Genomic DNA, 12,948 nt, shown 5'->3' with positions numbered 1-12,948 from the left:
TGGGGTAGGATGTGTCCCGGTTTTAAGGTGAAGAGCAGGTCTGTTGCTGCTTATGCTGCCGCGTCACTTAGGAATCAAAATGGATATCAGGTGTTTTTTATACTTAATCTTGATTTCTGTGTAATCTGAGCAGAAGAATGAGCTGTGTTTAACAGAGCAGGCCACTGTTGTCCAGCAGGCAGAGGTGCTTTATAAGGTTGCAGGGGCAAGCAAAGGAGCTGGGGGTTTGGAGGTGCTCTTAGAAGCTTTTGTTCTTTCTTTTACCTGTTTTAAAAAGAAAATCCCAGTGCTACATGGATCCCCAGAGGGCAAACTGAGATCTGGCTTAAGAGTCCTCAGCTTTCTAGGCATCTGGATAGCCTTTTGTATCCGCAGATGCCAAAGATGCCATAAGAGCAGATGCAGAGGTCTTTCCTGTTTTTAAGCTATAAAGAAAGATGAAGTCTTCTTCAGTAAAATTGTTGGTAGGTTCTGAAATGAGAGTGTGGTTGAATTTCACTGAAGCTTGGCAGAGAAATAGCGTGTTCTGGAAAGCCTTGTTGGGAAAACACTGTCAGTCTGAGGGGTGTTGGAGTCAGAGCGGTGCTGCTTCTCCAGTGATGCTCAGGGAAACTTATTTCAGTGAGATGATGGGGAAAGATCTGCTTCCCCAGTATAGCTTTTCTACCCTCCGGTGTCGTGGAGGGGGTTTCTTGCCATTTGGGATCATCCTGGCAATCCCTGGTGGGGAAGGGGGAACCATAAAGCTTGAAAGGCATCATCCTTTTAGCAGAGTGAAGCATGGTGGGGCTGGTGATCTGGATCAGAGCTGCATGACTGGCTGGTGCCTGCAACAGCTCAGCCCACTGTAACCCAGCTCAGCCCTGTGGTCCCTCTGTCTTACTGGTGGGATCTACCAGACCCCTGCCCAACTGCAATGCCTGGGCCACTGTTTGTCTTGGGCTCTGCTGGCTGCATCCTCACGAGTCCAGAGAAGAGCAACAAAGCTGGTGAGGGGACTGGAGAACAAGAGGAGCGGCTGAGAGAGCTGGGGGTGTTTAGCCTGGAGAAGAGGAGGCTGAGGGGAGACCTCATTGCTCTCTGCAACTCCCTGAGAGGAGGTTGTGGAGAGGAGGGAGCTGGGCTCTTCTCCCAAGTGACAGGGCACAGGACGAGAGGGAATGGCCTCAAGCTCCACCAGGGGAGGTTTAGGCTGAACATTAGGAAAAAATTTTTCACAGGAAGGGTGATTGGTCCCTGGCAGAGGCTGCCCAGGGAGGGGGTTGAGTCACCTTCCCTGGAGGTGTTGAAGGGATGTGTGGATGAGGCACTGAGGGACATGGTTTAGTGTTTGATGGGAATGGTTGGACTTGATGATCCAATGGGCGATTCTATGATTCTGTAACCAGTGCAGGGTTAATATCTGCCCATGCTTTGACATCCACCTACAATAAGTATTAAAATTCCCACCAAACACAAGGTCAGTATTGACCATAATAGAGCAGGCACGTTACGCTGGGAAGTATTCCAGAGAGAAGGACTTAAGCTCCTGAACATGCTTTGAAAATGGTCCTGGAGGGGGCTGGGAGGACCGTAGGCAGCAGATACAGCTGCCTGTTGGGTGGAAATCTGGCGTCCTCTAAACTGGCGCTGAAGCGATGCTGCTCACGCAGCTGGGAGTCCATCGAGAACACGGAGAACGTGTCCTGTTCTAAATTCGTGGTTTCGCTTGCAGTTTGAAGGAACCGACTCCTCCTTTATGGGGTGTTTCTGTTACTTAATTTGAAACTTGCAATAATGCTGGTGGGGTGTTTTTTTTTTGGGCAAGTGTGTTTGGTCACCATGCACCAAAATAAGGGCATGCGCACAGGACGTAGAGGGATTTTTTTCTGAGAACTTGATTATTACTCTTCCTTACTGTCTCTGCAGCTAGGAGTGCTTCAGCATTAAATCTCTTTTACCATGTGCTGCTTTTGTCATAATGGCTGTAATTCAGCTTTGAAGTAAATGAGTTAATCTCAGCAGAAGACTTCTTGTGGAAAAATGACTTCTGGAAGAAAAATCTGGACATTGCTCTGGCTTTCCTGCCCTTTGTGCTCTTATTGGGTTCAAAAATGCTGCAGAAGGGCAAGTAGATAGGCAAGGGGAATTATTATCTGATTTATTTCTCAATTACCAAACATCCAGATGTGGCAAAGGCTTTGTGCGTGCACTTTCTGTTACTGCTTTTGTTTCTGCACTAGACTGTGGGTTTCTTCTTTTCTGGGTAGCCTTCCTACTCTTGTCCGCCAGAATCAGGATGCTTAAGGTATATTCATGTAGTATTAAGGTTTTTAATGTGTGAGAGCAGAGCTGTGCGTCTTTACCACTGTCATGTTCCTTTCTGCCCTGAAGTGGCTATAGGGAGCAACAGTGTTTTTGTGGCAGTTGACCATAAAATGCGATGGTGTGGTGCATGCACCACTGAAAGCAGATTTCTGCTCCTGCAGAACTGTGCTTTGTGTTTGCAGCAGAGATAAAAAAGATAGGAAATCAGTCAAGAGTTGCAAAGTGTGTGGGTTCCCCATGCACCTACACGTGCTCGCCTTCTCTCACATTGCACCTCGGAGATCTGGAGGAGTTGCTCACTTGGTAATTCTCTGATGCATGTTCCTGGCCTCTTTCTTTGCTCAGTCAAGCTGGCAGATGCAGAAATCATGTTTAGCGTTGCCCGCTTTCCTTTGCAGCTCCTCCTTGCAGGGCAGCAGCTTGTGCAAGGCGCTGGTAGCTCTACGGTGGTTGCTCTTAAAACTGAAGGATGTCGCGTTGTGAAATTCGCCACTGAGTTTTAATTGTGGCCACTTGGTCCGTGCTGCTGGGCAGGAGGATTTTGCGTCTGGTAACAGAGTCTTTTTTTAAAAAGGCTGCGTCGAGGAAGGCAGGGCAGAAAAGTTTTGTGTTCTCCAAGACTTGGGAAAACGAGTCTGGCTGATGTGGCCAGGTAGGACTGGAGCTGCTGGTTCAGCTGAGTGTGGAATAAAATCTGAACGCTTGCATAGGCAGGACTTCAGTCACTGGGTACCAAAAGTTGTTTTAGTGCTGCTCTATGGAGGCTTTTACAGCACGTCTGCGGTTTATTAGCAGTGCCTAGATGGTATCAGTCTTGCCATTCAGCGTGTAGCTTTTGATCTGGCTGTCAGTTCTGCTCAGTTTTTTCTGTGGGCTGTGTAATTAAAATCACACTCAAAATAATCCCCCCCTTCCCCTCTCTTGTTTTTCCAGGAGGCGAAGGGCAGAGTGGAGATGGGCAGCAGACCGTGCAGCCATCGTCAGTCGCTGGAATTGGCTCCAAGCCCACGTCTCAGACCTGGAATACCGAATCCGGCAGCAAACGGACATTTACAAGCAGATCAGAGCAAATAAGGTGAGGACCAGGAGTATATTTGAATGCATATAGTTTGGCTCTGCCTGCCTCCTCAGGGCTGTCTTTTCTGATGCGGTGGGGGGTGCATATGCAAAGTGTGATGCTTCCCCTCCGCATCTCTCAAAAAGCACATTGCACAGTTGTAACTTAATTCTAACGCTGTTTGTCATGGGCTGAGTGTAATTCTTTTCTCTGGGTCCAAAAGGAGAATGTCTCAGTGTTGTGTGACAATTAAAAAGCATGACTGGAGCTTTGGAAAACAGGATGTCATCTTTTTTTTTTATTTGTTCAAACAAAAACTTCTCAACTGCGTTAACCCAATACCTGAATTTAAGATGAAGCGTTGCCCCTTGCAGCGGAGAGGAGTTGAGATGTTGAGGATTTGGCAGTGGCTGCTCTGCCTGAACAAGAAAGCATCTATCATTGCCCCCTCGTTCTGGTAGGACTTAATGGAGATAACCACTCGTATCCAGTTGTTGGTGTCATCGAGCTCATGGATGCCTTGTGAAACAAGTTTTCTGTTCTTCAATGACAAACTCTTGAGTACAATTTTAAAAGCAATTTTTTTGGGATGAGTATTGGAGACCAGAGAAACACATGCATGGCTCAGTGATACAGGAATCACCTTGAAGTGTATTTTGCTTCAAATTGTGCGAGAACAGGTTAAAGAATTCGGAGACACCTCGATTTTTCTGCCAACATAACTTGACTCTGGCCTACTTGGCCATAAGGACGTTAAAATGGAGCTGCTGCTGTTTCAGATTTCAATTCAAAATCGCTGTTCTGTTTTATTCTTTTTCTAGGTTAATTACCTTTATGTGTTTAGGTTTATATCCCAGTGCACCTTTCAAGAAAGATGCATTGCATCCTCAAAGTGAGAGAAGGACCAGGCAGTCAAAAATAGCGTTCTGGTTTGAGGGTACACAGCTGCCTGGGTGTCTCGGCAGTAATTGTGTTTTCAACACATGGGGATCAGCTCACTTGGAGTCTGATGAGATATGGAGGAAAACAACAAATCAGCAAGCACGTCTTCAAAGTTAGTTGTAAAGTTCTGTGTTTTCTGGCGTTTAAAAATAGCAGATTGTTGTGCCTTCGATTTGTGTTGGTTTTGAAAAGTGTGTATAGTTAATTTAAGGAACTAAATGTCCATGAAGGTATAAGGTGGTTGTGTTTCCTTTCATGCATGTGCCTTGGTGGGGCTGCAGGGTGCTGGTGTCCCCCCCAAGAGTTTTTGCATCTCCCCACATGTGTGGGTGGCAGATGCTCTGTGTCTGAAAAGGAACAGGCAGTGTTTTTCCTCTCTTTCTGTGTCTTTTATGAGTTTCACTCTTTGGTGGAATAAGAAGTAATTTAAATTAAGGGCTCCTGCAAGGTTTTTGTGTAGTGACAGAATTGGTTGAAATACAGTGACCAAAGCTCTAAAGATGGGGTTGTTCTGCACATCATCTCTGCAGACCCAGAGCTGACTTGTTCCCAGACGATCCAAGACAGGTTTGCTGTGTTCCCTTCGAGCTTCTGGTCTGATCAGAGTGCAGCCTGTGTCCCATGGGGAGGGCTCTGCTCCGGTCGGAGCTGCTGAATCAAGAGAAACACGTGATGGTAAGAGTGGGATTGGAGTTAGGAGGAGCCTCATGTCAGAGGAATTTGCAGCTTGATTTTCTGTGACTGCGGTGGTATGTCAAGCTTAGGGCGCGATAAGATATGGTGCTGTCCCTTTGCAGGGCTGTTCAGGACACTCAGTCTCTTTCTGATGTGTCTTCATGTGTGCCAGTCCTCTTCCTCACCCATTAGTCCCTTGGCAGAGGGGCAAGGAAGCAGTTCCGTTCATCCTTTCCTTTAAACTGAAGGCAGAAGTCCTTGGCTGTTTCTGTTCTAATGCTCGTGCTTCCATATCTCATTCTCTGGCTGAGCAGATGAGAAGCCCAGGTGCTTTCTGGAGCGTCAGGGGGAAGCAGTTCCCTCTGTTCCAGTTTTGAATTCAGCCCCAGTTTCTCCCTTTCTCATGGTCGCTGTCTCCTGCCGTTGACATCTGGAGGTGACCAACCGCTTTGATAAGATGTTCCTGAGGATGTTTCTAGAAGCAGTGGCAAAAAGCAGTGGGTTGCTTTCAAAGAGAGAACTTTCAAGAGGAAAAGCACAGCAGTGTTTAATTGAATTTACACTTCTAGCCCCCCTCATCCACTAAACGTCCTTCTGGGATATCATGAAATTCTAGAAAATCATTGTCACGTTTATTCTAGAAGGTGGTGACTTCCTCATTGCTGCTCAGAGGCCACATAAAGTTGTATCTAGTTTATGAACTGCCTGGTTTTAACTAGTGTATCCCTGAATTGTGGGGTACCACTGTCTTTCTGGGAAGCCACTGATATGTTACATAGCAGATGGTGGAAGATCAGTCTTGTAAGAGACTTCAGTGGCCACATGCCGTGGCATCAGTGGGTGACGCGCAGTTAAATGCCAGATTTGACTTTGTGAACTTTGAAGAAAGCATTATAGTGCTCTCCTCTCTCTGGATAAAGTATCCAGGTTCCCTTCCAGGCTTTCCTGTGACATACCATGCAACCACCTAAATTGTTTTCAGGTGCCTGTTCTTAGTCTGAGCAGCCCTTTCCAGAGCTCCATGTTTGACCGATCACAAACGTCTTGGCTTATCTTTGTCCTGGACTATAGTCATGGTCTGTAGGTTCTGCCAGCTCTCTCTAATCCCTTGCATGTTTTAGCCTGTTTTGTTATAATACAGCTCAGAATATGCATACTTATAATGATTTTATTTTACTTTGTGTTGTTCAGAGAGAAAGCAGTTCTGCCTTTTAGAATAAGCTTCACTTGGAGTAAAACATAACCCGGACAAGATATGTTAAGCCTACTAAAACAGTGCTCTGCCACTGGGCTTTGTCCTGCTAGGTTTATATCAATGGTTTGTTTATCAGTGTTTTTCTTTCCTTATTGAATTTTGTGAATATCACTTCTTTGAAAAAAATCTGCTCAGAGTAACAAGTTTGACTGTAGATTCTTGGCACCGACTCAAAATGGTTTGCTTGGCTGTGATGGTGAGTTCCGCTCTGTATGATGAAAGCAGTTCATTTCCTCCGCTGAGCTACAGCAAAGCGAGCTCTTTGGCTCTGCTGGTGTGCAGCTCACTGAGCCTCCTCACCAGCAGGAGGAGGGGAAGGGGTAGGAAATGGGCCAGCAGCAGCGTTTCAGCAGTTTTGCCAGAGAGAGAGATAACTGTCTACTATTAATGAGCTGAAGGTATGTGATCCAGCTTCAGCCGCCACCCTTCCCTCTCCGTGTTCAGCTTAGATGTCAGGAATATCCAGGCAGCATTCGGGGTTTGGCATCATTTCTGAAAAATGTGTTGGGAATACCAGCCTTGCTGCGTGGTGGCTGTAGTTTCTGAAGGACAGTGGATGTGCAGTTTTCCTGCTGAGAGCAAAGGACCCACGGTTAATTCCTGTTCCCTTCCCTCTCTTGCAGGGGCTGATAGTTCTTGGTGAAGCGTCACCCCCTGAGCCTGCAAGAGATGATGCGTCTCATCCTGTTAGCGCTGAAGTTAAGCTGGAGCCTGGGGCTGACCGGCTGGTAAGTGCCAGCAGCAGAAGTGTTTGGATCCAGATACGTCGTCCTTGTGAATTTTGGGTAGGGAAGGTTGATCCTTTAAGCCAAAAGATGCTCGAACTGCATGTCTGGCACGGGACTGGCCTCCTGCAGAAGCATCTGTCTGTGGGACTTCACGTGAGAACTGCTGATCTGTTGGTGTGCGCCCTCTCCCAGCTTATTTTGGAGTTAGTAAACAATATAATTTCAACACCTTTTAGAACTGAGTTTCTCAGGGTACCTTTGTAACATGCATTAGCATTTTGTGAAGCTTAAAAATCCTAACATCCTTTCCCTCTACCAAAAAAGTACCTCAAACTGAGAGCAGCACAATTAGCAAAAGTTTCTGAAGATGTGGCTGTTAATATTTGCCTGAGTGTTAGCCCTCGGAAAGGGGATTAATGATTTCAATGAGATGCGCTGGAAACTATGCAGAGTGCCAGGTATTTGTTATTTAACGCAGAGATGTAGGCCACATACTGAAGGCTTGATCGCACTCTTCAGCCTGACTGATTACTTTTGATCCTGTGGGACACATCAACATACTCAAGTGGAGGGATTTGAGGTTGTGGTGTAGTATGAGGAGGAGCATGGTTCCTGTATGGCTCAAACTCCTGCTACCAAGCCTTGGTGCTCCTGCTTTTTCACCCTCATGCCACATTTGGGGAGAACCAGAGCCTCACTGCAGAGGGAGTGCTCGAGTTTCATAGACCGATGCTCAGCGTAGTTGATGCAGATAAAAAACTCAACTAGGAGTGGCTGTAAAATTGTTCTTTGAGTGTTTTCTTCTATCGCTGGCAAGGTTTTGGCAGAGTTTTCCCGATATGGAATGATAATGTGAAATACTGTGAAATTTTTTAGTAACACCAGACCGCACAGGGGTTATTATGAGTGATTGTAATAAAATGTCTCCTCGCGTGACGCTGGCTTTCAGATACATGTTTGGAATTCAAGTCTGTAATTAGCAGATTAGCTCAGCCCCTGTCTCTGGTTCTGCTCATGACTGCAATGAGGAGATGGTGCTTCGGATCAACAGTCACACCAGAGGACTGAGAGGAGGCTGAAGAGCCAGGATGACAGGGGCTGTTGCAGATTGGGGATGAATCATGAGCGTTATGCAGTGCCTGGGTTTGAGCAGCGACATCCGTCTGTCCTGTGCACTCCTCCCTCCCCTCTGCTTTTCATGCTTTATCCCAAAAAGCACTGAGAATAATAAATAAGTGCACTGACAGTGGGCTCTGATTTGTTTCAGAAACAGCATGCCTCTGCACTGGTGGATTGGCTGCTATTTGGGAGCTAATCAGTAAATTGCAGGCTGATAACGGACATAAATGGTCAAATTTGCAAGTGACAGGAAGAATATTTTCTTCCTTATCTGTTTAAATCTTTATGTTTATCTGACACAAGTGTATTTCCAACCTGGGAGTCTGCAGATGGAAGGGCTGCATCCCTCTCCCTACACGCTAAAGGTGTTTTCCATGTACTTACAAAATTACCACGTTGTCCTATTTTAGATTGTCTTAAACATCATCTCTGTATGTATAGAATAGAAAATGTCTGTGGGTTTCTGATGTATGGAGAAGAAAAAGCTTGCTTGGCCTGTGCTGTCTGGTTTTGCCACTCGCAGCCATCTCACTGTTGCTGCGTTTATTCATTTCCTGCTTTGTCCCTTTCTCATCCCTTTCACTTGGACATAAGCTTTTCAGACGGGGACTTGTTGCTGCTGGGTGAGCGCAGTGGAGATCCAATCTCTCTTGGAGGTCTTGGAGGTAACAGTGACACAAGTAATAGACACTGAGAGCAGTGAAAAACAGCATTTTTTGCTATGAAGCAGCCTGAACATTGCTACTTGGCACCTTCTTGGCGCTACTCCTGCCGCTGTCCTTCCCATTTGGGAGAGTCACATCTGAAACCGACTTTTTATTCCCTTTATTCCTTTTACCTAGAGGTATCAGCCCCAGAAGCACTGCCTTCAGGCCCCCAGCTCCTACATCCTGCTGCCAGAGGGCTTGTGCTTCATGAGGCTTTGCTCAAAGGGGTGGGGTGTTTAGTCAGAGCCTTGAGCTGCTCTGAGCCAGAGCTTAGTCCAGAGACCATTCCTGTTGCGTTAGGACACTTACTGGAAAGGTATCAGGCCTCTCCTGGAGAGGTGCTTATCATTTTGGCAGTCTTTAGGCTGCTTAGAATTAGACTTCTTTTTTCCTTTTTTTTCTTTTCCCTTTTTTCTCCAAACTGGCAGAGTAAGAGACAGATCCATAGGATGGAATAAGGGGAACAATTCATCCCCTCTCATGGCCAGCTCCTCTTTGGATCTCATCTGCTTCTGGGTACCTGCCTTGACCAGTGTAAATGCAAAGTATGCGTCCTTGGGCATTAGCCTGATTCATGGGATGTGGCTGATAATCCCTAGGAGGAACTAATCCTCTCATAAGTGGAGGGAAGGGCTTTTCAAAGAAGGCCTGGGAATGTCACTTGGGAACTGGAAGCTCAGTAGTGAAATAAGTACTTTTGCCTGAAGATGGGAATAACACAAAGTCCTGAAGAAGAAACTCGGCTGGGGATCTTGGTTTATGGTGTCTTGCTAGTCTAGTGGGGAGGGCGGAGAGGCAGGTCACATTTTTAATAGTAAAAGAGACAAGATATTGGGGGAATGTGTTGATAAGTCTTTCCCTATCTTAGGGGTTTGTATCTAGTCATAGATGAAGGTCTGAACCTGTCTAGTTTGGTTTGGATTCTTTGGGAGTACAGGGGACATTCCCGTTAGAAATGGTTGGACTCAATGATCTGGTGGATCTTTTCCAACCTGGTGATTCTATGATTCTGTGATTCTATGGTGTGGAGCCTGCCTGCTGGCACACAGCTGCTTTATGGCTGCACAAGTCCCTGATGGTCCACAGGCTCCTGATTTCACGTACGCAAGTCAGTGTGCTAAAGTGGAATCTGTAACACCCCTTAAGAGTCCTAGGAATGCTAAAGACCTGGACTTCCAGACCCCATACACACGTGAAATACAGGAGAGCTCAGGCTGGAGCATCAATGTGATCCTGGTGTGAGGAACACTCCTCTGGATCCCAGCCAGCCCTGGGGATAGGCATGGCAGCAGGGGTGCATCCAGGGAGAGCTGGTGCAAGACCTCTGCCACTGCTCTGAACGCTGAAAGTGTCAGTTCTTGCAGTCCTCTTTGTTCCTCCAATGCTCACGCTGGGGCCCTGTTAGGGTGCCCCTGTCCTCTGTGTGATAAGGTGAGCCCAGGCTCTTTCTGATAAATAGACTTCGGATTGATACTTTCCAACCGCTCTGCAGCAGGCAGAGGGGACACCCTCTATTCCTACCTTGAACCACCAAGCCAGAGACAGCTCTTGGAGAAGATGTTCCTCATTCAGCACACCTACTGAAGAAGGAAATGAATACCTTTTTTCATGGGTATTTTCATAAGAGCTTACGAGTCATGGGGTTTTGCCCCCCTGAACTGAGGGTATGTTTGGCAGAGGTGTCATGTGAAGGCTTGGCCTTACCAAGCTTCTGGAAACCAGAGGGAAAACGTTCAGCTCCTGCACTGCCTTCGCCTCACCAGGGTGCCGCGTTGTGCTTGTGTAACGCTTCTGATCTCGCTCCTGTGTCTGTGCGCTCAGACTGCATAACGGAGATGAGCTTGTTGGTCTGATCCTATCTCTGTTCCTCCCCTGGAGCAACCCTCTGCTTTAGCAGAAGTGTAGAAAACCCAGCAAAGTTCCTTAAAGAGGCAATGGGTAGAAGTTGTCTCATTAGAAATCACTTTTCCCTTCAGCAAGTCAAGTCTCTGCTGGTCTGGAAACCTTTAGTCCAGCACTGCCATACCCAATTCTGGATCATCGGGCTGGGGGAGCGATTGCAGGGAGGGCTTTAATTGATGCAGTTGATGCAGTACTGACGCTCCTGAGATGGAGCATGTGATGAGTAGGGGCCTGGCTGAAGGGATGACTGTGTAGACAAATCAGACCTTTTCTTAGGTCTTTTTTGATCGTACTTGAAAAGTCCCACTGCCCTTTCCAGAGGGGAAACCCAGCCAGAGAGACACTGGCAATGGGCATGGGAAGAAATGGTGCTTAGCCCTGAGGAGGAGCGTGTCTGAAAACAGAAAGGGGCTGCAGGGATGAGACTGGGGGTGATTAGTGCCAGGGGTATGAACGTGGGGGACCACGCTGGCAGGGCAGAGAGCAGGAATGTCTCTGGCAGGAGGTACAAAGCCCTGTGTGTCCTTGGAAGTGGTGGGGGTAGCCCCACTGTTGAAGCCACTTGCGGGACTGTGGGAGATGTGCCGTGTTCAGTGCTGCAGCTGCTCACTGCAGAGCAAGGGATTGCATTTCGCACCTAAGGCAGAATGGATTGGGGAGCTCTGTGTCTAGCTTTGTTCTTATTTACTCTGCCAGAAAGATGTTTCCGGTGTTGTGTTTATTAGGCAGCCTTGGCTTGATAGGGAATCCAAAATATATATCCAAACCCCACAGCTTGTGTGCACGCTCATCTGAAATACTTTTAAAGTGCTATTTGGACCATGTTTGCACAGGTATTTTGTGAAAATGCGAATTCAGTCTTGCAAGTCTGTTCTCCTCTCCCTCTCCTCCTGTTTTCCCCGTGTGCTTAGAGGAGAGCTTGCAACCGTGTGGCCTAGAGCACAACCACACACTTTAGAAGGCGCCTGCGAGGTTCACAGGTGGTTATGGACTTCTTTGCACTATTGAGACAAAATGCTAAAACCTCCTTAAAGAACTCAGTCTTTCATGCTCCATAGTGGTTGCCTGAGGGGAATTGAAGTCCTTTTTTTTCTCGCATTGAAACTGCCCTTCGGTATTCGTGTTCTTGCTCCCTAAGAAGTCCACATGTCTCCTGTTCACATAGTGACTTCAGAACCCTTGTTTTGAAGTCCTGTGTGGAAATGCATGGCGGTGGTGCAGAATCCTCAACTAAAAGCTGGGATTAAAGAAACTGTGGCTATTTAAAAAGCTCTTCGAATTATTTTATGATCTTTCTTATCCTTCCATAGAGTGTTCCTGGATTCCAGCCACTCGAGAACGTTGGTGTTTCTGCTGCAAGTACTCCTGAATCCCTTCCTGCCAAGCCCTGTGGAGCACCAAGACCCGTCAATGGAGTTATTAACACGTAAGATGTTTGCATACTCTGGGAAGAGCTTGATTTTTAATCTTGATGGAGTCCCTGGAATCCAGCCTGTGGTGTGCTGGTGGGTGGTGACTGTGTTGGGAACAGTAGAAATGGTTTCTTTTTGAAAAAAGTTTGGTAGTAGTAGATCATGCCTGGAAACATTCTGGAGGAGATTGCTTGCTTGTGGATTTCTGCTGCATTGTTTTTCTGAAAATGGTATTAAACCAAGCTGTGTTTACATGAACGAGCCCTGCAAGCAACTATGCAACGAGCATGTTCAAAATTGTTACGTTATGGGTATTTTTAATGCACTAGCAAAACTGTGTGAGTCAATGGTATGAGTACCCCTCTTGCAATTATTTTGTATAAGTATCTTTAACCCTTGCTCGTTTTTCTGAAGATACTGAGAAACCCAAATTGTGTTGATTTGGGGAGTAAGACTTCCTGAATTCTTTGTTTCTCAAGGCTGTTGTTGTTGTGTAAGTAAAAAAAATTCTCCTATGCTATGGGATGATTTCAGGGTCAAGCCACTTGAAAACCCTTGTCTGCGTGGTGCTTTGAAGTTCTGATAGCAGTTGGAGAAGCATTGCCAGCACTGCTGCACTGGCTTAATGCCTCAAAGAGGGAGGGATGCGGCTCCAGTGCAGTGGGAGCAGGCTACGAACTTGTATATTCTTTATCTTGTGCTCTCTGGTATTTACACTCATGAGAACCTATTGTCTTAAGATGCCCTGAGCTGTAATTTTGGTGGAAGCTGAATTCTAGGATGAAAACCGTCCAGATCTAGAGTGGCTTTTGGTCTTGATCTCTGTCCAGCTTTAAATGGTCAG

The 12,948-nt window shown here is 46.6% G+C and overlaps 1 protein-coding gene across 4 annotated transcripts in view; it reads left to right on the top strand.

Moving 5' to 3' along the window:
- The window catches only part of KANSL1 (KAT8 regulatory NSL complex subunit 1), a 97,705-nt gene that overhangs the window by 66,866 nt on the left and 17,891 nt on the right, over positions 1 to 12,948 (top strand). For 3 of the 4 annotated variants that reach the window (XM_069877263.1, XM_069877265.1, XM_069877262.1), the window contains exons 3-5: positions 3,241 to 3,382; positions 6,860 to 6,964; positions 12,003 to 12,118. In XM_069877263.1, coding sequence (XP_069733364.1) covers positions 3,241 to 3,382; positions 6,860 to 6,964; positions 12,003 to 12,118 — 363 coding nt within the window. The remainder of the gene's footprint in view (positions 1 to 3,240; positions 3,383 to 6,859; positions 6,965 to 12,002; positions 12,119 to 12,948) is intronic. The other variant, XM_069877264.1, reaches the window with a different exon arrangement.

This window comes from Phaenicophaeus curvirostris, chromosome 26 (assembly GCF_032191515.1).
Source record: "Phaenicophaeus curvirostris isolate KB17595 chromosome 26, BPBGC_Pcur_1.0, whole genome shotgun sequence".
Taxonomy (NCBI): domain Eukaryota; kingdom Metazoa; phylum Chordata; class Aves; order Cuculiformes; family Cuculidae; genus Phaenicophaeus; species Phaenicophaeus curvirostris.
The sequence above is the reverse complement of the archived record's forward strand: the minus strand, read 5'-3'. Positions and strand labels throughout refer to the sequence as shown.